At 36.3% G+C, this 25,424-nt stretch overlaps 3 protein-coding genes across 12 annotated transcripts in view; 2 read left to right on the forward strand and 1 right to left on the reverse strand.

Moving 5' to 3' along the window:
- Positions 1-25,424, forward strand: part of fbxw11b (F-box and WD repeat domain containing 11b) — a 649,789-nt gene that overhangs the window by 502,573 nt on the left and 121,792 nt on the right. The gene's annotated exons all lie outside the window — the stretch shown is intronic.
- The window catches only part of parp14rs4 (poly(ADP-ribose) polymerase family member 14-related sequence 4), a 93,225-nt gene that overhangs the window by 29,518 nt on the left and 38,283 nt on the right, over positions 1-25,424 (reverse strand). Inside the window, exons 1-3 of one of the 10 annotated variants that reach the window (XM_087270462.1) lie at positions 679-874; positions 563-584; positions 369-486 (exon numbers count right to left, since the gene is read on the reverse strand). The exons of 6 other annotated variants lie outside the window; for them this stretch is intronic. The gene's annotated coding sequence lies outside the window, so the exon portion shown is untranslated. Of the gene's footprint in view, positions 1-368; positions 487-562; positions 585-678; positions 975-25,424 lie in introns of those variants that run through there. 3 more of the 10 variants (XM_087270464.1, XM_087270460.1, XM_087270465.1) reach the window with 3 other exon arrangements.
- The window catches only part of kcnip1b (Kv channel interacting protein 1 b), a 59,640-nt gene continuing 35,102 nt past the window's right edge, over positions 887-25,424 (forward strand). The window contains exon 1 of the mRNA XM_087269396.1: positions 887-1,534. Within this exon, the coding sequence (XP_087125522.1) occupies positions 1,447-1,534 (88 nt within the window). The 5' untranslated portion in view covers positions 887-1,446. The remainder of the gene's footprint in view (positions 1,535-25,424) is intronic.

The following is a 25,424-nucleotide window of genomic DNA, read 5'->3' on the forward strand; positions in this document are numbered from 1 at the left end:
CTATTTTTGCAATAGTTTTTTTGCAAATCCACCAGAGACCACTGTGTACGCATTTACAGATCTCAAATTTCACTCGCGAGTGCCATTTGCACCTGCTCTTCTTGCGTAAATTCACCAGAGGTCGCTGTCGACTGACTGAAGGACTGAATCACTGACGGACTCACCCTTCTCCTTCCCTAAACCCAACCAATAGTTTTTTCAAAGGTACCGATTGACCCGCGCACCCCCTTCCCTAAAACCAACTGACAGTGTAAAGACAGTAATCCAGATAAAGAAAAGCCCTCAACTAATTTTTACGACGTTTTCAGATTTTACCACATTCTCACTCGCATTAACACCTGTTTTTTTGGCTTCTGTTTTTGTCTTACCTGCTTTCTGGAACCATTCTTCGCCGGACTCAGACCCTGTCGCCCACCAAGGTACATGGCGAGCCACTGGACAAACAGTAACAGTGGGAAAGCCATCCAGGCAAAGATAATCGGTCAGCTGGTAAGCACAAAAAGGAACGACGTCATACCGCCTCAAAGCATTTATTTTAAAGATGAAATGCAGGAATACGTACTTCTAGCTACATATTTCGCGATCTCCAGAAATGAACATAGGGGGACATTTTCAGAATGAAAAAAAAAACTTTCATGAAGCAGAATGGAGTAAAATAGAATAAATTCTGACACATACCTCAGCAATGACAAAAAAGAGTGTGTGTGTGTGAGAGAAGTGATGCTTGCTGAGTGAGAGAGAGAGTGAGAAACACAGTGTGAGGGAGGGAGGGAGGGAGGGAGAGAGAGAGAAAGAGAGAGAGAGAGAGAGAGAGAGAGAAAGAGAGAGAGAGAGAGAGAGAGAGGTAGTCTCCTGTTTTCTACTGCAGGGATCTGTCCAGGAGCCTAGAGCAGTCGGAAACACTGCAGCGACCACAACACACTCCACACACTCACACAGAGAGAGGCGTAACCAGGAGAAGCACAGTGAAGGAAAAGGAAAGCCACTCTCTTTTGTCTCCACGGACACTCAACTTCCTCCGAGCACTTCTTCTGCTTATAGTTCGTGTAGCGCAGCAGCGGCGCTTGCCATCCGCTTAATAATTCATCAGGTCGGAGCTGCAGCGCTCAACAACTTTTCCTCCTCAAACTTTTCCTTTCGCACCGCAGCAGTCGACTTGTTCAGCAACTCTCCATTTACACTTCAATTTACCTGCCACTAAATGCTGAGGGAAACAAATTCGGCACTTTTGCTGTGAGTGTGTACGAAAGCTGTGTGTCTGTGTCTTCTGAACTGAGGACATCCTGTTCATCTCGCTCTTGGAATTGGGACCTAAAATCGTTGCTGTTTTGAGACTGAACTGGTGTAAAGGGGAGAACCAGGGAGAGGCTTGTATGGGACATCTGTCTGTGGCGGTGGTTAGGGTGTTGTAGGGGCTGTTTGGACACCCTCGGATTTGCCCTCATCATGGCTGGCTGTACCAGCCGCTGCAGACAGGGGGTGCTAAAGCTCATTCAGTCCATCCAGAGGCTCCTCTCAGGAACACTCAGCAAAGGTAAGACGATCAAGTCAAATAAAAAAGTAAAATCTTTGTTTAAAAATGTATTTTTGTATTGAATACTTTTATAATATTCAACATTTATATGTGTTTTGTATTGGTTTTTTTTATATATAAAACAATAATATAGAAGAAAAGTTATAAAATACGTTTTAATATAAATTCAAATAAGCCTCTTTTTGTTTTTAAAGTTTTAAATATTTAAAAAAAATATTTCAAAACAATTCTACAAAGATACCATAATAAATATATAGTTTTTACATTTAATTTCTTTACATAATATATTTTCATCAAGTATTTGTTTTAATTTCATATTTAATAAAGATATTGGCTTTGTTTTACGTTTAATTTGGACATGTGTGAGTATATTTAGTGTTTGTAAATGTAATTATTGCATTATGTTCCATTTAATGACATTTATTGACAATATTTGATGTATTTAGTGTATTTACATAGTACTTAATATTATTTATTGTTATTATTTATTATAAGTTTGTATATTTCATATTTACAAGTTTTTTTTACAACAATAACAGTTTATTTTAATTATACACTCAATAAGATCATTGTTTTATATTGAATTTTATATAATTACATTTAGTCTGTTAATCTATCTGATCTAATATATATTATTAAATGTATTATATGTTGACGTAATCATTGTGAATTAAAAAAATTGATGCCATATGGAAAAATAATCATACAATTTTTCATGTCTGTTTACCTGCATTCACATTACTTGTATTTATCTCTCTGTCTGTTGTTTTCTTTTTTATATATCTGTATATCATAACACCAAACATAAAATTTACATTAAAATAGAGTTCCAGTGTTTCATTCCTTCACATTATGCACCACACAAATCCCCATTCATTTACAACCTACTATAAAATCCTCCTTCTTATCACCTGTTTTCTTTAAAGAAGAAGAAGAGTCCAGGCGCATTGTTTAGCGGTGCACTTTTTTACATTTACATTTTACATTTAGTCATTTAGCAGACGCTTTTATCCAAAGCGACTTACAAATGAGGACAAGGAAGCAATTTACACAACTAAGAGCAACAATGAATAAGTACTAAAGGCAAGTTTCAGGTCTGTAAAGTCTAAGAAGGGAAGTGTTAGTAGTTTTTTTTTTTTTTTGTACAATTAGTGTGATATTCAAAGAGGCAATTGCAGATTAGGAAGTGAAGTGGAGACTAAATAGTTGAGTTTTTAGTCGTTTCTTGAAAATAGCGAGTGACTCTGCTGTTCTGATGCAGTTAGGGAGTTCATTCCACCAACTGGGCAGATTGAGCGTGAGCGTTCGCGAAAGTGATTTTTTCCCTCTTTGGGATGGAACCACGAGGCGACGTTCATTCACAGAACGCAAGTTTCTGGAGGGCACATAGATCTGCAGAAGTGAGTGCAGATAAGAAGGTGCTAGGCCAGAAGTCACTTTGTAGGCAAACATCAGAGTTTTGAATTTGATGCGAGCAGCAACTGGCAGCCAGTGCAAACGGACTAGCAGCGGAGTGACATGTGCTCGTTTAGGTTCATTGAAGACGACTCGTGCTGCTGCATTCTGGAGCAGTTGAAGAGGCTTGATAGAGTTAGCTGGAAGCCCAGCTAGTAGAGAGTTGCAGTAATCCAGTTTGGAGAGAACAAGAGCTTGAACAAGGAGTTGAGCTGCATGTTCAGATAAGAAGGGTCAGATCTTTCTGATGTTATAGAGTGCAAATCTGCACGATCGAGCAGTTCTAGAAATGTGGTCAGAGAAGTTTAGTTGGTCATCAATCGTTACTCCAAGGCTTTTCACCATTTTGGATTTTTGTCTTCCATTCTTTTCATCTCTCTTATCACTTCTTTTTTCTCCCCCAAGTATCACAGCACTGTGTCAGCAGAAAAAGCTCTGCGTGTTTCTCCTCCTGCAGCCCGTGGAGAAGCTGAAAGCACTGTCTGTTTATCTGCTGTCACCGAGTGCAGAGAACCAGAACCTCACTATCTCTACACTCCTTCATTACACTGATAGATACTCGTTCTGCTCACGGGGGATGGCAAAGTTCATTGCAAGAGGATATTGGGGATTTAGAAGCACAGTATAGAATTTAAAGCACCCTCTCTCTGTAGACCACTACGGTAATGTGGTGAGGAAATAAATCCTGAAAGCAATAAAGCTGTGAAAGGACTTGAGTTTTTTCTATTTGTGTGTGCTGAGATTACTTTAGTGTTATCTTAGGGGGGAAATTAAGTAGAAAACCCTAAAGGAACTTCTAAATGTTTAGTTGAAGATTAGAATACGGTGCAATAAAATTGAATACATATGATGGAGAATAAGGAAGAATACAATATTTTGTTTAAGAGGATGAATATAGATATTTCATAACATTGTTTTTTTACATTTTGAAAATAACTTGGTTTGTTTGTGCCAAAAATGGAAAAAGGTACCTTCTGCATACAGTAGATATACTAGTGTGCTTTTCCATGTTGCAAGAGAAAAAAAGCTTATTAATCAGGCAAGATTTGTGTGTGTTTTTAAATATATATTTTTTAAATAATAGTAAACAATACGTCTACAAAAATAATAAATAATATTGGCCACACCTATTTTTTTTTTTTGTATTGTTTTTGTGTTTTATTAGTTTCAATGTTTAGAAGTTTAATAATCACCTAAGTAATATTTAATAGGTTTATACAGTACTTTGTACCTCAATGTCGGAACACACACACACACCGCTAAATGGTGCCACTAACTCAGTTTAATGAGTTTACATCCACAGAATATAAACTTTCCTGTAATTTAGTAACTATTTATTCCATGTGATAAATAAACTAGTCAGTCAACAATTCCAACTTTTAGTCTATTCAAATCTAGTTGAATTGAGTAGCCTAATGTACTTTAACATTCCAGCCTGAAAAAAATATCATACTGTACATCGCTAAAAAAAGTTTATCACTTTCCCTTTCCTTCAGCATAGTCTCTACTTTTTAGTTTTAATTAATTATAAAATATACAGTTATACATTTGTAGTATCATCTAAACTTACGAAACTTTCAGGTATTAAATTTGAGGTGCCCGGCTATTGCACTAAATAAATGAAGGCATAAGGACAGATGACTTGCAGAGGATAATAACAAATGTGCATCCAGTCTTCATTTATAATGTACATACAGTAGAGCGCACGTGGTCATGACATGCAACTGTGAGAGCGGAAAAAGTGTGCACAGCTGCACGAATTTAAACGATTTCATAATCTTACATATTATGAGTGGCGTCCTCCTACAAGCACATCATAGGAGTACATAATACCATTATATTATATAGACAAAAGCATAGGTAGGCCTACAATTCCGTCCCTGAATGACACCCGGAATGAAGCAGTTACTGCTCCTTCTTGTACAAAATGGTGAACACTGAATGGGCAAACCATCAGGTCATCTCTCGTCTGCTTTGATGACGATGAAGCTCACTGAGACCAACCCTCAAAAAAATTAACTTCAGATTTACCCAAATTATAGGGTTCGCCCCACTGAGCTCGGAGAATATGGAAAACTGTATTTACACAGAAGAATCACATCCCTGATTACTGATATTGCTTTAACCACTTTAACCACACTGTTAACAATTTCCTATAGAATCAAGAGGGGTCTGGATGCAGACCTGGTGCAGTGCAATCTGAGCTGCATCCAAGGCTTTTTAATATGCTCACCTAACCCCACCCCTAACCCTACTCGTCACAGTGACGTCACTCACTCCATTGAGTGCATTGTGTCTGACATTGCATCACTGAATGATACATTCCTTAGTGCACTGTAGCAATGTGGCTAATTTAATGGAACATTTTGAAATTTTAAACTTTTCAGTGAACAAGTTATTTTTTAGTAAACCAAAGATCTTACAGATGTAGCATTTATAATAAGAATATTTAGCAGAATATTGCAAAGAAGAATTTAATATTTTAGAATGTTCAGCCCATAACTAATGCATTTAGCATGATATAACAGACTTGCATGGAAGCAATAGAGTTTTAGCAGAGGAGAAGAAACATTTCTATTGATCAGAATAGTTGCACTATAAATAAAACACGTGTATATTTTCTCATATGTGTTTCATGCACCAACCTCCCTTCCCTTTTATATTGAAATATAACAACATTACAACCACTGGCATCTCTTACCTGACATTTGTATCGTAATTTACATGCCAAAGCTGGCAAAATATTTTTTTAAAGCACTACAAAATTTACATTTTCAACATTAAAAGTTGTAGAAGCAGAGTTCAAGATCCCATAAAGCAATTCAAAAGGATAAACAAACCGGAAACGCCAATGAATCACAAACTACAGAATAAAAATTACCATATACTGCTCTGTTTTTAGAGGGCGACACAGTGGCTTAGTGGTTAGCACTTTCATCTCACATCAGGAAGGTTGCTGATTGTCCCGGCTGGGCAAGTTGACATTTCTGTGTGGAATTTGCATGTTCTCCCAATGTAAACGTGGGTTTCTTCCAGGTGCTCTGGATTCCCACACAGTTCAAAGACATGCACTATAGGTGAATTGAATAAACTGAATTGGCTGTACTGAATGTGTGTGAATGTGAGAGTGTATGGGTGTTTCCCAGTGTTGGGTTGGCTAGAAGGGCATCCGCTGTGTAAAACATATGATGTATAAGTTTGCGGATCTTTCCGCTGTGGAAACCCCTGATAAATAATGAGACTAAGCCAAAGGAAAACAAATGAATGAATGAATGAATGAATGCTCTGTTCTTATTTATAAACATGAATGGAAATGATTTTAAATAGAACAGCAAAACAGAGATATATCGATTAGACATTTTTATGTTTTTCATAATAAAAAGAATCTGAGCAGAACAGAACAGTGCATTTACAGAATCTTCAACAGGATCCCACAAAAATAGAGCAGAGCTGTGCAGGTTGTTTTTCCCCCAAACACTACTTAGGATCATGTTCTGAAATTTTAGAGCGCTAATGCTCAAAGTCCTCTGGCAAACCAACCTCTTCTTATGAGATAATTAGTGTGAATTTATAATGAAAGCTCAGAGAGAGAAAGTGTGTAAACGTCTATCACGGTTATTCCAACAGACTGCACCTTTCCTCAGTCAATGGTGACTTCATCCATGCAGAATAATGTAATATTACAGTCTTCCCCTAGTCCTTGCCCTAAATTTACAACATTTTGACTTTTTAGACACTCAACAATTCTTTTTACAAAATGTGCCCATGTACACTTAATAGAATATGCTGGATTGTCTGGAATTATCTTTTTAACCATAATCTAACCTTTGACCGAAAAAACACTCAAGAACATTTCATGAAGAAATATTGTTGCCCTTAAGCACCCAATCAAAAGCTGTTTTGTTGTTACCAGTAGCAACCGTGAGTGCATGTGACAAGGTCAGTGGAGCGCATGGCAAGTGTGTAAGTGTTGTGTTTAAGTGCAGTTTCTGTGTGTGTGTGTGTGTTTGTGTGTGTGTGTGTGTGTGTGTGTGTGTGTGTGTGTGTGTGCGTGTGTGTGATTATGGGTGGCAACATGGCTATGCTGGTGTTGCTGCAGTTTTACAGCTCCAACAGAATGAGCCTCTGGGGGAGAGTGAAAGAGCATTTGACATTTTAAAAGAGTACAGTCGATCAATCCCGCCAACTTCCTTTGACATGCCGCACATTTCCTCTGTTTTCTGTAAGAACTGTAACACACATGAGAATATCCATACAGCGGTTATTGTGAACCCTTTTGACTGCAGGAATCAATATGGATGCAGACTCACTCACAGTTTGAATGCACCAGATTCAATGTTTCTATGTGTTTTTTTTCTGGGATGTATTAATGTATTTGTTCAATTCATAAGTACGGAACATTCTGCCATGATTTACTTCTTAGCCTAATGTTGTTCTAAACCTTTCTTTCTTTTTAATCCACATAACTTTTCTTGTTTTTATCATCTCCCTTTATGCCATTTTACATTCCAAAGCAACTTTTAGAATGTAATTAACATCAAGCAAGAAAATAATACTCATTTGCTAATTATTAGATAAGTGTGTTTGTGTAGTGCACATCTCAAAGTTTTAGTTCTCACTTAAATATTTAAATGAAAATTAGTTTAAAATATATATTTATACTGTATGCCACTATAATTTATAATTGTTTTATGCTTTTTTGTGACATTTTCTCTTCTGTAAACAACTCTGGAGAACAATAAGAGACTTTTTCAAAATTGTTAATGGTGAATTTGCCATTAAGAAGTGAATGTTTTGAGTAAAATGTCCATTTGGGTTTTATTTTGTAAACTTCTTCATTCTTCAAAATGTCAAATAAGATTAGCAATGCTGGAATTTTCCATCCAATATCTTAGGTCTGAAAACAATGTGTGTGTGTGTTTTCCCCCAAAGCAGCATTTTTTTTTTTTTTTTAGCATTTCTAAAGTATGAATATAAAAAGTAACTTTCATACAAGTAAAAGTGTGCTTACTGTTCTAATCTATTAATTATTCTTCTATATTTTCTATATCTATTCTATTTTTATTCTATATTATATTATATTCATCTTAATATGTGAATGTTACCATGCACATGTTGGTGTGCACCAAATTAAAGAATAAAGACTGCTAAGAGGTGATGCAGTGGCGCAGTGGGTAGCACGTTTGTCTTACAGCAAGAAGGTTGCTGGTTCAAGCCTCGGCTGGGTCAGTTGGCATTTCTGTGTGAAGTTGGGTTCGTGTGGGTTTCCTCCGGGTGTTTCGGTTTCCCTCACAAGTCCAAAGACATGGTACAGGTGAATTGGGTATGCTACAAATTGTGTGTGTGAATGAGTGTGTATGGGTTTCCCAGTGATGGGTTACAACTGGAAGGGTATCTGCTGCGTAAAACATATGCTGGATAAGTTGGCAGTTCATTCTGCTGTGGCGACCCCAGATTAATAAAGGGACTAAGCCTAAAAGAAAATGAATTAATAAAGACTGCTAAGATATGGGTCTTGGGAATCAAATTGAACTTTGGTGCAGCTCAACTGAAATATGAACAGAAAACACAAAAACAAAAACATCTAAATAAACCAAAAACAGGACTTTTTTTCTTTGTATATTTCCACACTGCAATAATTAAGCATGTTTTTGACAAAATATTCTATTACGGTTAAACAGATTTGGATTACTAAGGGAATGACAGGAAATTATGTGATTTGTATGAGAAAAGTTCTTTTTTTTAATCACCTTCTTTGATTGTAGACAAAACTACACTTAAGTCTGAAGCTAATCATTTCCCATTCTTTGTGCCTTTATTAAAGTGTTATGAACTTTATCACGTCTGATGGGCTGATGCAATGTTCACAGTCAAATTGCCTGAGGACTCTAAAACAGAACATTTTAGAGCAGTACAGACTAAAACATACCACACACACAGAGTGAAGGTGATGTGGAGAGTGGTTCAGTGTCTCATTAAAGTAAAGATACTGCAGTTCAGCCAGAACCGGAACATTCTGTCATTATTTACCCCTTCATATTGTTCAAATGGCTTTATTTCTTCTGTGAAACACAAAAGGTGAATTTTGGAAGGATTTTCTGTGTGGCTCTTTTTATTATAAAGAAAGTGAAAGCAACTGGATCTGTCAAGCTGCAAAATGAAAACAAAGCACCATAAAAGCATCATATTATGACTTACTCTTTTTTTGTTTTGTTTTTTGTGTTTAAGTGTAAGCTTTAAAAATTCTATTAATTCATTAATTTTCCTTTGGCTCAATACCCTGTTTATCAGGGGTCGCCACAGCGGAATGAACCGCCAACTATTCCAGCAAATGTTTTACACAGCAAATGCCCTTCCAGCAGCTGAAAATGGTGAGTTTGATTTAGAATAAGGACTGATAAGAGAAAATTAGAATTTTTTATTTTTATTTTTAACTGTCGACTTGGTGTGTCTCATCCTTAAAGAATTACAATAGATCAGACAGAGATTAGCTGGTCTTTGAGGCTTTTTTGAACACACAAACCGGTCAAATGTATTTGTTATTTCCCAGAAGTTGTCAAAACAAGCTCAAAACATTTGGACCACATTTACAGTACATCTGACCGGTTACTCACTGAAGCTAAGCAGGGCTGAGCCTGGTTTGTACCTGGATGGGAGACCATATGGGAAACTATAGGTTGCTGTTGGAAATGGTATTAGTGTGCCCAGCAGGGGGCCTTTAACCTGTGGTCTGTGTGACTATTAATTCCCCAGTAAAGTAAAGGGGACACTCAGGGCCGGAGCAAGCTGAACTGCCACTCTAGGCAAAGGAAGGTCACGCCGCCCTCAACCCCAACCCCAACCCCAACCCTCTCTATTCTTAACCTTCTCTATTCCTCTCTATCACTGTCTCTCCACTCCACCAATAGCTAGTGTGTGGTGAGCGCACTGGCACCATTGTCCTGTGGCTGCCGTTGCATCATTCAAGTAGATGCTGCACACTGGTGGTGGTGAACAGAGACCCCCCTATGATTGTGAAGTGCTTTGGGTGTATGGCCATACATAATAAATGCGATATATAAATACACATTACATCACATTACATAAATTCTGTATTCCAGAGTTGTCCACTTGTCATTGGATTGACAAAATTGCATATTAATATCAGGTATAAAGAGACTTTAAGATTTATTCACAAAGGTATCTAACAGAGGTAATGTTTATGGCATATATGTGACCCTCAATCACAAAACCTTACTTTATGCTACAGTATGAATTTTTAGCAATAGCCAAAATAAGTTGCATGAGTCAAAATTATTGAACTTATTTTATGCCGAAAAATCATGTTCCATGAAGACATTTAGTAAACATATTTCCCTAAATCTATCAAACATGATTTGTTTTTGGTTAATTATATATTAGTATAGCTAAGATTTATATTAATATGTATTATTAGTGTTGGATGTTGGACAGTTTCTCAGTATTTAGATTTTTCAGATTGCCATATTTCGACAAACCATATTTAGAAAGTTTAATTGTTCAGCTTTCAGATGCCATTTAAATCCCAATTTCCAATAATTGACACTTATGACTGGTTTAGTGATCAAGTGTTAAATATACTGTATAGCGTAGTACTGTAAAATGAGCTTCAGACATTTAATGAGCTGGGTAATTGATCATGTAGAGAAATAAGCAGTAATCAGATGTTTCAATTATGTTTTATTATGCATTATTAAGATGCATATATGTCTATTTCTTATTTACTTTTTCCAAAATAGTGTTGTTTTTTGTTCTCCATCTGTTTTCCAACTCTTTAGTTGACACCAGTTTCTTACCATCTGTCTGACAGCTTCAATGCCAATGCAATCTAACTCTCCCCCACACTCTTTCCCTCCTTCGCACATTTTCTCCTTCTCTTTTATCTCCTTCTCTGTCACCCGCTGAATTTCAATCTCTTTTCTGACTCTGGCATTTTCTCCATGATTCTGTTTCGGTTTGGCTTGAGCTGTGGAGGTGCCAAATGTTTCTCAGCAGCATCTTATGTAAATATAACATTAGATGAGAAACCTTCCTGGATTTATTCAGGCCTTTTCACGTCCTCCTCAGCCTCCTGCTCCTGCTGAGCTGCTGATAATGTGTGTGTGTTTGAGGTTCATAATAACTTGCGGCAAGAACACAAGCAATGCCAGGAAGACCCAACCTTTAACATATTTCCTTTTATCTAAAGAAGGAAAGAATTCATTTAAAAAGAAACTAAGGGAGAAAAGGACTAAACTATTCTGACATCATAATGGCCTTCTTATGACCTTTAAAGAATATGTCTAAATTAGCATGCATTTGTACGTGTGTGGGAGACTGAACTGTGTGCTGGCATGTATATTAATATGTGCACTGGAGTGAGATCTGCACTGCTATCCATTAGTATAATAAGTGTACACTGGAAAAATACATAATATGTGGACTGTTGTGAAGCTAGTGTTTTTTTATATGCTAGGATTTCAATTTACTTTAGCATCTCTGTGTCCTACGTGCCTGCTTTTTCAATTAAGTGATGATCGAGCTCCAAACAACACAAATTAAATGCAAAAAAAGTTAGATGTAATGCACATTGTGCACTACTTTCCAAATCAAGCAAAGCTTATGAAGCCAAAATAAACTGATAATCTTTCAGCAGTCAGTTTTTATATGTATTGCACACACTTCATTCAAGCTCACTTGTGAGATAACAACACAGTGTAGATTTTGAGGTGATAGTATTGTTCAAAAACTATGTAGAAGTGAGTCTCTCTATGTTATAATTAAGGTAATAATTATACAAATTATTTTCATTGTATGGGGCGTATTGGGAACAGTGATGAGAATGACAATGACGACGTTATGAATAAACAGCGTCACTAATGATGTTACTTTTTCAATAACCTGTAATCAATTGAATTACTGTTTCCCTTTGTTACAACGCCGTTATCCTTACTGACAAAATAATTGAGAACACTGAAAGCGATAGGAACATATTCAGCCATATGAACTCTCTTTCCCTGGTGTGTGTGTGTGTGTGTGTGTGTGTGTGTGTGTGTGTGTGTATGTGTGTGTGTGTGTGTGTGTGTGTGTGTGTGTGTGTGTGTGTGTGTTTGTGTGTGTTCGGGGTTGGGTCGGGACACATAATCAACTAGCGATGATGATTGGTGTACGTAATGTAATTGAGAACGTGATGATTGGCTTAGATAGAGTACATTTCCATCATTTGCCAATCAGAGGCATGGGGGGTATTCCCACAAGAACACGCACAGTCAGTGGCACACACCGACGACCAGGAGTCAGAACCATGGCAAATCCATAAAGTTCAAAGGTTGCGTAGTGATGGAAAGTTTGGATCATTCTACTGACTGGGACCTTTGAGTCTCGTTCATTGAGCTGAACTAATCATTTAATCAATTAATCAATTGAATCATTTAGTTCAATTTGCCAAAATATTGTTAAAATGTCATGAGTTGCTTCTAAACTCATTTACAACTACACCAAACGTTGATCAAACTTCAAGCAAGTCATAATGGGACCGTTTTTAAGGTATAAGTCAAGGTTTTAAAACCGCCAACATTTTCTGTAATACCGTTCATCAGGTATGTTTAAGATTTTTATTTGTTTTATGTTTTTAAGACAACAGTATCTCCAGCAGAAAAGATATCCAAATATGCCATTTTAAATTGTAAAGAAATCTGTGTTTTTAAAAATTAATGAAAATATGACATGGTTACTGTTACAAAACATTTTAAATCTTTTACAAAATAAAATATATTATGTTCAAAGGGGGAAAAGTTTTTGTTTTTTACCCAGACAGAAAAATAACTTATGTTAGAGCAGCAATACCGTGATATCGTGAAACCGTGAAATTTTTATCCAAGGTTATCATACCATCAGAATCTTAAACCAGTCCACGCCTAGTTATAACTAGAATGCTTTAAGAAAGAGAAAATAATAATTCATTTGGTTTAAATTTATTTTACCTGGTCTTTCATCTATCTCAGCTCATCTATCACAGCTCACCTCTTCTGATAGGTCTACATCACACAGACAATCCTATATAAGCTTAACCAATGCACACAGCCTGAGCTAAAAGAAGCCGTGATTAGTTCACCTTTCGAGTGTCGAGTGGGTTTTTGAGTCGTTCATTCATCACGTGACAGTATATGTAAAGAGAGATAACTCAAACACGAGGACTCCAGAAATGAACGGATCAATTTTTTTTCCGGCTCTAAATGCAAATGATTGGCTTCTGTCTTTCACGTGATGAAAGAACGACTCAAACCGAGGATTCTAGAGATGAACGGATCAAATCTTATTCTGGTGCAAATTGGACAAATTCCAAAATTGGACTTTTATAATTATGTAAATCAGTTACTATTTGTGTGAAGTAACAAGTAACTATAACTAAAAATTACTTTTTTAAAGGAATGTGCCCAACACTAATTGGGAGTGTATCCAGTACATTGATATAAAGATATAAATATATTTTAAAGCTAATATATTAACAAAATGATAATTTTACAGATGATATAGTATACAATTATACCATAGTACCATACCAGAATTAAATAAACTAAAATACTATAAAATATGCATGCATTTTCCATGCAGCACATTTCTGAAACATAAATGAAGCAAACCTGATTTCACACTTTCTGACAGTCTTTCTCAACTCAGCCAAACTGAGGTTTGCATGCAAATGTAACCATGGTTACCCAGGCTGTTTTACACAGATGCCCTGTAATTGACTTCTAATGGAGAGATAAGCTGGAATCAGTAGAGATCGAAGCAGTGCAGCACTGTGTGTGTGTGAGAGAGAGCAGTCCAGCTGACTGCAGCATCCCAGAGGTGTGTGTTCGAGCCGCACAAACACACCCAAAAGACACAGAGGCATTCAGTGCTTTTCAAGGGTCACACACGCACATTGGCACACACTTGGACGAACACCTGGACTGAACTCTCTCTAGAGATAGCAGTCAGCTCTCTTCCTCACAAATGACTTTCTCTCTTGTGGTGTTATTTTTGTCCTTTTCTTTGCACAGGAGAACACATATTGTATACACACACATAAACAGTCATTTAGCTATAAACACAACCCTCGGCTTTTCATTCTTACAAGCACTAAACATAGCCTGTTGGCTTGATTAGGGTGAGATTTTTACTTTACACTACCCAAGCAAAAAATAAAAATGGGAAAACATGAATAGGGATTTTACAAAATAATATAAAGGTCTGAAAAATGTTCATTCAGCTGGTTGTTCTTGCAAAATAAAGGTTTATCAGCAGCCCTATGCTGACTTTATTACACAAAAGTAACAATTAGACAAAAACATTGATCTGAGCTGTAATAATTCATTAGCTCTGTAATTAAGCGTAAAGCTTGCAGAAAGAAGAATTGTAACAAATGGCTGAACGCAGCCTTTACACTCCATCATTTACTTGAAGCAAATGAATGATAAGTGGACCGTGGTTAAGAGTATTGTGGCTGACGTCAAACTGATGTCAACATAGAAATATTGCTATCCCAAACACAGAAGAGAATGGTCAGACTTTGAAAATTACCAAAACATACTGTATTTTTTTTCAGTGAATGAACTTGGATATACAGAGTATTGCTGAGTTGCAAAGACCCCACGCTCAACTGAATAACGTTCTGATGAATAATAAAAGCTACTTACAGTATATCTTGCATGGCCTGAGGGTGAGTAAATTAATAGGCAGTTTTCATTTCAGGGTGAACTGTAAGTTTTATACAGCCTCCAGTGTTATTGTACTTGGTTTAATCATCTTTTGAATATTCTCCAGTGGAATGTCATAAAAGAAAACTTGCATTTTTTATTGGCTATATTCAAAATGTCATTGTTTGTTTGTCAAAGGTTGAGTTCACACATATGATTTGTATACAATCACATGTAACTGCAGCAACAATTACTACAGTAAATATCAAAGACAGTGATGCCCCCCAAAGTGCTATTACATTTGATGCAATACAAGTCCAATCGATTGACATTTGCTGTCTTAGTCTTAAATTGACAGCTTTCACTACAGTAAAGAGCAGAGAATTGCTGACCACAAATCTGATGGGATGAATGTTGGTGGAGGACAGGGCAGTGACAGGATCTTAAAGATTTTCATTCACAAAAGAAAGTTTAATCCCTTTTATACTCACCCTTAAGTGGTTCCAAATCGTTAGGAGTTTCTGTCTTTGGCTGAACACAAAAGAAGATATTTTGAGGAAAGCTAAAAACCTGTAACTATTGACTTCCACAGTAGGAAAAACAAATATAACAAAAGTCAGTGGTTACAGGTTCCAGCTTTCAAAATATCTTCTTTAGTGTTCAACTTAAGAAATAGGTTTGAAACAAGAGGTGAGTAAACGTGTACAGAGTATTACACACAGCTCAAATCTGCTCCTTTATTATTTTCTAAGACCACATGTTAATCTCTGCCTATACATTATGTCCCTTTACAAATGTGGCCACTGAAGTCCAATTTTTATGATTACGACACAATATATATATTTTTTTCATTTTAGCACTGGTGTATGTGATTAAACTTTTAGCAGGTGCAGCTCTTTCAGGCAAGCTGGCTTTATAGTTGAATTTTAGGAAAACACGGTTCAAAAACAAAGAACAAAAACATGTTTTCTGTTTAAACACAAAGGAAGGTTTTTTGCAGAAAGCTTAAAGTTTATAACCACATTTCTATATAGGAAAAACCAGCACTGAAAGCCAGTGTTAACAGGTTTCCAGCTTGTCTTTCCAGCTTTCTTCTTTTGTGTTTTTTCAGATGAAAGAATCTCAAACAACTTTGGAATAAGTGAAGGAAGAACTATCATTTTAATGGTGCTAAATGGCTCTCCTTATTTACCTTTTTAGAAGTTCAGCTATTCAGTTCTTAACTGTTAAAACTACATTGTAAAAAAAAATCCCATAAAATTTACGGTAAAAAACTAGCAGCTGTGGTTGCCAGAAAATTACAGTAAAAATATGGTAGAATGTTTTTCAGGTTACGGTAGCAATAACCATAAAATTTACGGGAAAAACTGTAAGCTGTGGTTGACAGAAATCTACCGTAAAAATACGGTAAAGATGATTTTCAGTTTACTGTATAATTAAGAAAACTGTCAAATTCATGGTAAAAACATGGCAGCTGTGTTTGCCAGAAATCTGCGATCTGAGATGTTTTGTAGTTTACAGTATAATTAAGATTGTAAAATTATAAAATTACGAATTTTACTGATATACAAACTAGAAAATGAAATAATAAAAAACTGTATATGAGAAAGATGAGAAAGATTTAATGACAACCAATATGCTTAAAGACATTCCACTTTTCAAAAGTTTGGGATAAGTAGTACTGTATGTGCAGTTCTATTAATCCTAAAATAAATTATTCCACAGATATCAAGCAGCAAAACAGTTTTCAAAACTCATCAAGATAAAAAAATATTACTGAGCATGAATTATTATAATGATTTTGAAGCATCATGTGACACTGAAGACCTGGATGTATTTATTTTGAGTAACACAAAATTTTTAAGCATAACATTTTTAAAAACATTTTCAAACTCCCACATACCTCAAACCTTTATGATCATCTTATGATGTACTAAAATAAAATAAAGTTCTATTTCCACCATTAACCTTTAAGTGCACAAATGTGTCACCATGTTTCGTGTTTGAGGGCCTACTCACACTATGCCATCCGTACCGTGCCCAGGCCCGTTTCCCAGATCGTTTGAGAAGTGTGAGTGCGCTGAATCGGGCTCAAGCAAGGTTCACTTGGCAGGCCCTGGTCCGGTTGGAAGAGGTGTGCCTGAGCGCGGTTCACTTGGGTGTGAGTGCAAAACGCGCCAAAGCCCGAAACTGAAAGCGAGACGTGACTTTTAAGGGGTTGTTTCATATGGATTTATTAATCATTCTTACTGTTCAGTGATCGCAAACTGCCGTAGTTTATTAAAGACGCAAACCCCTCACTGCACGTCAGCTGCGCGCCTTCAGCAGACCTCCTCATTCCTGCAGCACAAGGGCTTTATGATTGTTTATGAGCGCCAAAAGTGGCGAATCTGTTCGGTGAAATATCTGACTGCGTGTCACCGCATCCCTAAGGACTGTTTGGCAAAATATTTGACTGCATGTCAATGCATATCAAACGACTGAAAGGATAATTCGAGAAATCTCCACTGTGCTACTGGGTGAGAGTGTATGGCAAGCCGTTTTAGCATTTAAACCTTGTTATGATTTATATCCATAAATATATTTAGAGATATCTCTAATTATATTTTGACTAGTCATAATTATAATTCGACTAGTCAGATTGGAGATATCTGCAAATATATTATGACTGACTTGTCATATTCCTCCATTGACTTCCATTGAAAAATATTTGCAGATATCTCTAAATAAGTTTTGACTAGTCACAATTGTAATTAGAGATATCTCAAAATGAATTTTGACTAGTCAAAAATCCAATTCAAGATATCCACAACTGTAATTCGACTATTAGTAAATTAATTAGAGATATCTTCAAATATATTTGTAAATATCTCTAAATATGATGAATTAAAGATATCTCCAAATGTATTATGACTAGTAAAAACTCAGTTAGAGATATCTCTAATTACAATTGTTACTAGTCAAAATTCATTTGGAGATATCTCTAATTACAATTGTGACTAATCAAAACTCATTTAGAGATGTCTGCAAATATTTTTCAATGGAAGTCAATGGGGGAATATGACTAGTCATAATATATTTGCAGATATCTCCAATCTGATTTTGTACTAGTACAATTGTAATTGCAGATATCTCTAATTGTCATTCTGAGTAGTGGAATTATAATTATGACAAGTCAAAATATAATTAGAGATATCTCTAAATATATTTATGGAGTCAGAACAAAGATTTAAATGCTAAAAAGGCTTGCCATAGAGAGCGCTTCTCACTGAAGAGAGCAGCAGCAATGACGTAAGCGTGCCGAGGCCCGATATGGTGTGAGTGCGGGCCGTCGGGGGAGACTGGAGGGGGGACAAGCGTGCTTTGGCCCGGTTCGAGGCAACTGTACCTAGTGTGAGTACGGCCTTAGTGACATGCCTATAGCATATTTCTAACCCTATAGGTCTTTCCTCAGGTCTTAACACTAACTCCCATGCATTCAGAATAGATTTTAAAGTATTACTTATATAAATAAATGGCATATAACCATAATACATTCCAGATTTGCTCACTGAATACAAACCTAACAGATCCCCTAGATCATTAAGATCAAGTAAATGACAAATTCCAAAAGTTCAGTGAAAGTAGGGTGAATGCACATTCAGCTAGTATGCTCTCAATGCTAGAATCAGCTTGCAGAAATGATCAGATGTGCTCCAACATTAGGTATACTCAAATCCAGACTTAAAACACATCTTTTCAGCTGTGCCTTTATAGAATGAGCACTGTGCTATGTCCGACAGATCACACTATTATGTCTTTATTTTCTTTTTTCTGTTTTATAACCTGTTTTAACACTTTTTAATCTGTTTTAATTTTTTAATTCTTTTAATCATTTTTATTTTCTTGTTTCTTCAATTCTTGATTATTATGTAAAGCACTTTGAATTACCATTATGTATGAAACCTGCTATACAAACAAACTTGCCTTGCCTATAATTGCCATCACTGTCATCCCCAGAGCACACTTCCTCAGTACATTCTGCATTGATGTAAAAAGTACAATTTCAACCATATTCTCTATTTGGTTTAGGGGTAAAAGGAATATGTGCTCATTTTATTTTGATCACTTTTACCTTTGATGATGACCCCAAAAGAAAATTAAGGGACTTTTTTTTTTTTAAATAAACTTTGTTTAAAATGTACAAGCACGCATTCATACGAGCCTCAGTAGTCTCACTATGCATCCACTGAGAATAAAACCGAGAAACAGCTGTTAAAATGCTGCCTGTCCAGATGTACTGCTGCAGAGGCCAGATGTTAAACTCATTGAAGTGAAGACAGAGACACTGTCTGGTTGGCAGCGGTTCTTTTTCTCCCCTGCAGAGTGAACATAAACGTCTACTACGCTTACTCCAACTTCATCTATCTTACGTTATCTCTTTCCTTCTGGCTCTGTCTGTCTTGCCCTCTCCCTTTTTCCCTCTCTCTCTCTCTCCTTTTAAAAGCAGATCCAAGCTGACAGTGCACGTCTCTACCTTTAATTTTTAAATCACTCGTCCCGTTTTACGTAATCTACTTCCTCCTGCAGTTTATTTTTATCCCCAGCGTCCTTTTCCATCCCTCATACTCTTCCCCTCCTTTTCTCTTCTCATTTACCCATCCCTCCTCAATTTTCATGTTGTTTCCCCCATTCTTTCCCTCTTTCTCTGCTCTTTGTTTTCTCATCTATCCATCATTTCCTTCTCTCTTGTCATATGCGCACTGACCCACAGCATGAGGCCTTGCTGCTGGTCGATGCTGCTCAGCTCTTACCCAGTCGGCTCAGATTTGCTCACTTAGGACTTTACGAGCCACTGAAACAAACATTACGAATCATTTAGTTATGAGATCGGTGCATTATATCAGAATAGCAGAATGTGTGTCATTCACGCTGACAACGTTTTTGTCCCAGCTATACTACTGTCGCTTGTGAGCTTTCTAGTAATATTTCAAGCAACATAGAGTCAGTTTAATGTGCTCTTTAATGTGTCACTAATTCTTAGTTTGATTGTAGAAAGCTTGCTTTACAGTATATCTATAGTATAACTTTAATTATAACTATTTAGGTTGTTTGTTTAGGATTACAGAATCAGTTGAAACACTTGCAGCATAATTTGAAGACAAGACACAAATACAAAGGGGTCAGGGGAAGTTCAAAACGATAATGACAGCTAGTTGGCATGTCAATGCTAAAGTTACTTTTAGAGTACATTAAAACAACTTTAAAACAGACAGAAATTGCTGATTTTTTAACACCTACAAAAGTGGTTAGCTGCCACACGTGCTCATTTGGAAAATGTGCTTCAGCTTTTATTTTGACTGCAGTTTCTAGGTAAAATAAACGCTAGGAGGCAGTAGACAGCAACAACCTTTGTTCCACATTAATTATGTTTACAGGGATATATTTCTCATTCATTCATTCATATTCTTGTCGGCTTAATCCCTTTATTAATCCGGGGTCACCACAGCGGAATGAACCGCCAACTTATCCAGCAAGTTTTTACGCAGCGGATGCCCTTCCAGCCGCAACCCATCTCTGGGAAACATCCACATCTGCATGACATCCGCATGTCTATGAACTGTAGGGGAAACCGGAGCACCCAGAGGAAACCCACGCAAAGGCAGGGAGAACATGCAAACTCCACACAGAAACGCCAACTCAGCCGAGGTTCGAACCAGCGACCTTCTTGCTGGGAGGCGACAGCACTACCTACTGCGCCACTGCCTCGCCTATATTACTGATCAATAAATTATTATTTTTTGTGCAATTATTTGCACAACACAAAATAAATGCCACAAAACCCTTTATCAATGTCCATGATTTGTAATCAAAAACAGTCAATTTACTTGGTAGCACACATTGCAGGGTGTTGTACTTGTGATGCAGAGCACTTTAAGTCTGGTTAAGCACAGGTTCCACAAAAGATATAAAACACTGTTAAACCAAGGTAAATATGGCCGCAGTGCACTTTTCTCTTACGTGTGCTATTGAAAACTCTATCGCAGGGAAGTCCACACTCAGTGCTGAAGGGCCGCTGTCCTGAAGAGTTTAGCTCCAACCCTATTCAAACACACCTGAACCAGCTAATCAAGCTCTTACTAGATATACTAGAAACTTCCTGGCAGGTGTGTTGAAGCAAGTTGGAGCTCAACTCGGCAGGACACCAGCCCTCAGGACCGAGTTTGGACACCCCTGCTCTATCGGTTGGGTTTAGGTCAATATTTCACAAGGTGATCTGTACGACAAGTCCTGTCTTTGTATGAACTTGTACAATAACGATGTGTATCTAAAAACTATAACAAAACGTAGACTATGTAATATATTTTAAACTTGAAAAAATGTGGACAGCGCCCTCAAGTGGATTTGTCAACAAAACATACCTGGAGCCATGCATTTTATGTTCTGCAAAAATGTAGGATAAGGCAGGGATTCTCAACCGGTGGGCCACGGCCCACTAGTGGGCCTCAGCAATCCTGCAGGTGGGCCGTGAGATACCTTAAAATTAACTCTTAATTTTATGTCTTCAGGAGATCTTGCGAGATTAAATTGTGACGAAATATGCATAATGCATTGTAAAAAGGGTTATTCGACCCTTCAAGCCCCATTGTTGTGTTAATGAACATCCAAATTACTTAAAATGTTCATTTAGTTAAAAACTGTAAAACTTTAGTTTAAAAGTGTCAGGTAAACCTACACAGATTTAACAGAATGTCTAAAGAGATCTATCAAAGAAAAGTTACTGGTTTCATTGTTGTGAAGTTGTAATGAAAAACAACTTTGTTCCCTCAAATCACTGTCGATGCACCTTCTGTTAAACTCTTTGAACTCTGCATATCAGTAAATAAGAATTAGAAAGAGGCTCATTTTGTGGCATGTTATTTTGCAGTTTCACATGAGTGGATGACTCTTCACCGCTCTAGGCAGATTTGTGACCTCTAATTTGGTCTGTCACTGACTAAAGCATTATAAATAGTGTTATGAATTTTAAAGGTCTTTTTTGAAGGCAGTGCACTTGGTAAATGAAAACAGAATGTGCTGGAGCAAACATAACTGGTACAGAAGTTAATAGGAAGTCTATGATACTGTATCACTTTGCGTGAATTTGAGTCTATCCATCTATCTATCTATCTATCTATTTATCTATCTATCTATCTATCTATCTATCTATCTATCTATCTATCTATCTATCTACCTATCTACCTATCTATCTATCTATCTATCTACCTATCTATCTATCTATCTATCTATCTATCTATCTATCTATCTATCTATCTATCTATCTATCTATCTATCTACCTATCTATCTATCTATCTATCTATCTATCTATATCTGTCTACAGAATATCTATTTATATAACCTGCATAAATGTCTTAAGTTTGTGCAGACCGTTTCCATGGAAATAGATGTAGCATGCAGTATTTTTAGGCAAGTTGATAGTCTTCTACATATGGATATGTCTTTGTTTATTTTTATAAGCATAAAAGCATAGCTTAAACTCATCTGATGAGGTATAAACAGTACTGTATTAGTTCTATATTTAGGTTCACATAGAAACTAACGAAAACTTCACATTGACACAAACGGTACAATAGAGCTGCCTAACATTAAAGTCATATATGATTATGTAGTGCATGTAAAGCTTTTGGATAACATAAAAAAACAGCATGGTGACATTATTACTGCACAGAAAGGCATATATATATATATATATATATATATATATATATATATATATATATATATATATATATATATATAGGTTTAGCTGAGAATTGATTAGTGTTCAGCTATATAAATTTCTGACAACACAGAGGCTCTGATTATATGTTAAATGGCGCCCCCTTCTGGAACATTAATGACCTATGTACACCTGAAAAACACTGTTAAAGCATCTTATTTTCTCAAATTCCACAATGGCTTTTTTCTGGGCACAATTCTTTATTAACAACGTTATAAGGTTACTTATTTATCAGTCAGTGCAATATGTAAAAAAAGACTGAATGTGCATGTAAGACTGCTCTCACATGAAAAAAATACTATAGTAATGTATAGTACAGAAGGCTATTTTTGAATCATATAGTAAATAGTACAATACAAATATAAATATGCTGTATATATTACAGTATTTATATGTACACGTTATTCAGTGCTATTGCATAATGTAATATAAATTTGTGAACTGCACTGATAAACAGAAATAAATACTACTTTAGTTTTTACTACAGTAAATTGTGGTGTAGTAGTATATACTATAGTTGTAGAAAACTACTGGGTAGTTTATTTGTAGTATAGTTGGTTTACTACCATATATCAATTATTATTAATTATTCTTATAAGTAACTGCTACACTAAAGTTTTTACTGACATTATACCCATGGGGCTGCACGATGGTGCAGTGGGAGCACGTTCACCTTACAGCAATAAGGTTGCTGGTTTGAGCCTTGGCTGGGTCAGTTGGCATTTTTGTGTGGAATTTGCATCATGTTCTCCCAGTGTTGGTGCGGGTTTCCTTTGGGTGCTCCGGTTTCCCCCACAAATACAAACACATGCGGTATAGGTGAATTGGGTAGGCTAATTTGTTTGTAGTGTATGAGTGTGAATGAGTGAGTGTGTATGAATGTTTCCCAGTGATGGGTTGCAGATAAAAGGGCATCTGCTGCGTAAAACATGTGCTGGATAAGTTCATTCCGCTGTGACGACCCAGATTAATAAAGGGATTAAGCTGAAAAGAAAATTAATAAATGAATGATACCCACATAGCAACATTTTTCTGGTCTATAAAATCAGCTTTTGCTTTGCCCAGATGCTGCTGTGAATTATGGTACATGACTGGATCATGTCTGGCTTCCAGATAAGAGTTAAACAGAGACCAAATCTGGGCCAAGTCCCAGCCAAGTTAAGTCTTGAAGCAAATTAATTGGTAGAATTTACTCAAAAATAATTAAAATGTATTTTAAATGTGGGTCAAGATAGGACAAACTTGCATGGCCCACATATTAGTTTTTTAACATACGCGCCAAATACTAAATTTGGCCATGTTTGGTCCACAAGCTCTATGCCAGTACCGGATGAATGCCTGCCGTCCCTGTTTTATGTCAAATCTTAGCCTGAATTCTTCGCTACCTGTGTAGGCTTTGTATTTTTATACACGCAAAAACACCCCAGCATTTCCTCCCATCCCTGTTCGAAAGGAAAAGGGAAAAAATAAAATAGCTGTAATTTCGCATTTCCATTGTTTATTAATTGTATTCTTTACTAACATTTGTTGCAAGTAACTTACTGAATATAAGTCAAACATAAGGCAACTTTTTAATGTTCTCAAGCACATTAAATTAATCATAAATGAGCCCATTATATATTTATCTTCTGAACCATGTTTTGCAAGAATTATTTAAGGACTTTCTACCATGAATCATTATCTGTAAATTAAAGATCAGGGCTTTCTGAAAAGACAAAAACTTGAATCCACACTATTACCTGTAACAATTCAAAAACAGTGCTTATGCATTAAACCATATGATTCACCAGCACAAAATGGCAGATCAAAGACACAATTCACATCATTTCCAAAACCATAATTCAAGTATTTCCAAACATTATTTTCTCTGCAAGCAACTTAACGCTTTGACCGCTAGAGGGACAATTACATAGTAGTAACCATTAACGTCTGACATTTTTTATCCTATCAGTAACCACAAGAGGGCAGTATATATCCAACGTAACATTTTTTGAGCAAAATCCCACGAGTTTGTACTGAGATGATTTGATGCCTCTGTAAGCACTATGAGGGTGCCTGGCAAAACTAGATATGACCAAATAAAAAAAACTGCAGCTTACAGGCAGCAAATTGCATTTGAAAAAAAAAACAAAAAACATGCGTAATAGCCATTTAATAATAAATTAACTACAACTATAGAAAACCTAAGAGGCATTTGAGGCATTGCAGAACTGAATATTCAGATATATAAGTTTGCTTTCTATAGCATAAACAGCATACCATGTACTTGTAGTCTTAATAGTATCACACTCACAAATGCAGTCCTTACATGTTCACGAGGGACTGTGTGTACATATAGTCGACAGCAGGCCTGGAGCAGAAGCTGACTGTGAACTGTGGGTATATTTGGGGGCACAGGCTGATGATCTGCCCCAGGCAGAAACTCGCATACTGTGAGCTGCAGCTGCTGCTGTCGAGCAACTGATACATTAGCTTTGAAAGCACCATATAATGAGCTGAAACTCCTCAATTTAACAATTTCAAGCTGATATACTACTTTTTCTCTTTTCTTTTGTTCCGTTAGTGGTAAAGTATGGAATATTGCATATTGATACCCAGAAGAAACTCCAGATGCAACTAAGTGGCTATTTTATAGCTCAGAAGACTTACTCCAATATTCTGCAATGAAGTATCAATTTTTGCTCAGTTTCAAGTGTCAGAAGGAATACCAATTAAAGCAAATGAGATTATTTACATAGAAAAATACACACAAATAGCATATGTTTTCTAATATATTTTTAAGAATGTAATTTATGTTTGAATACTCTGCCATCATTTATTCATTCTTCACTTGTTCTGTGAAGGAAACCTGTAACCATTGACTTCACAAGTATTTTTTTCCAACTATAGAGGTCAATGTTTTCTGGGTTCAACAAAATAAAGAAAATCATAAAACTTGAGTAAATAGTGAGTAAAGTTTCATTTTGGATAAACTATTCCTTTAAAAAAATATCTCTG

This window comes from Danio rerio, chromosome 10 (genome assembly GCF_052040795.2).
Source record: "Danio rerio strain M-AB ecotype USA chromosome 10, GRCz13ab, whole genome shotgun sequence".
Lineage (NCBI taxonomy): Eukaryota > Metazoa > Chordata > Actinopteri > Cypriniformes > Danionidae > Danio > Danio rerio.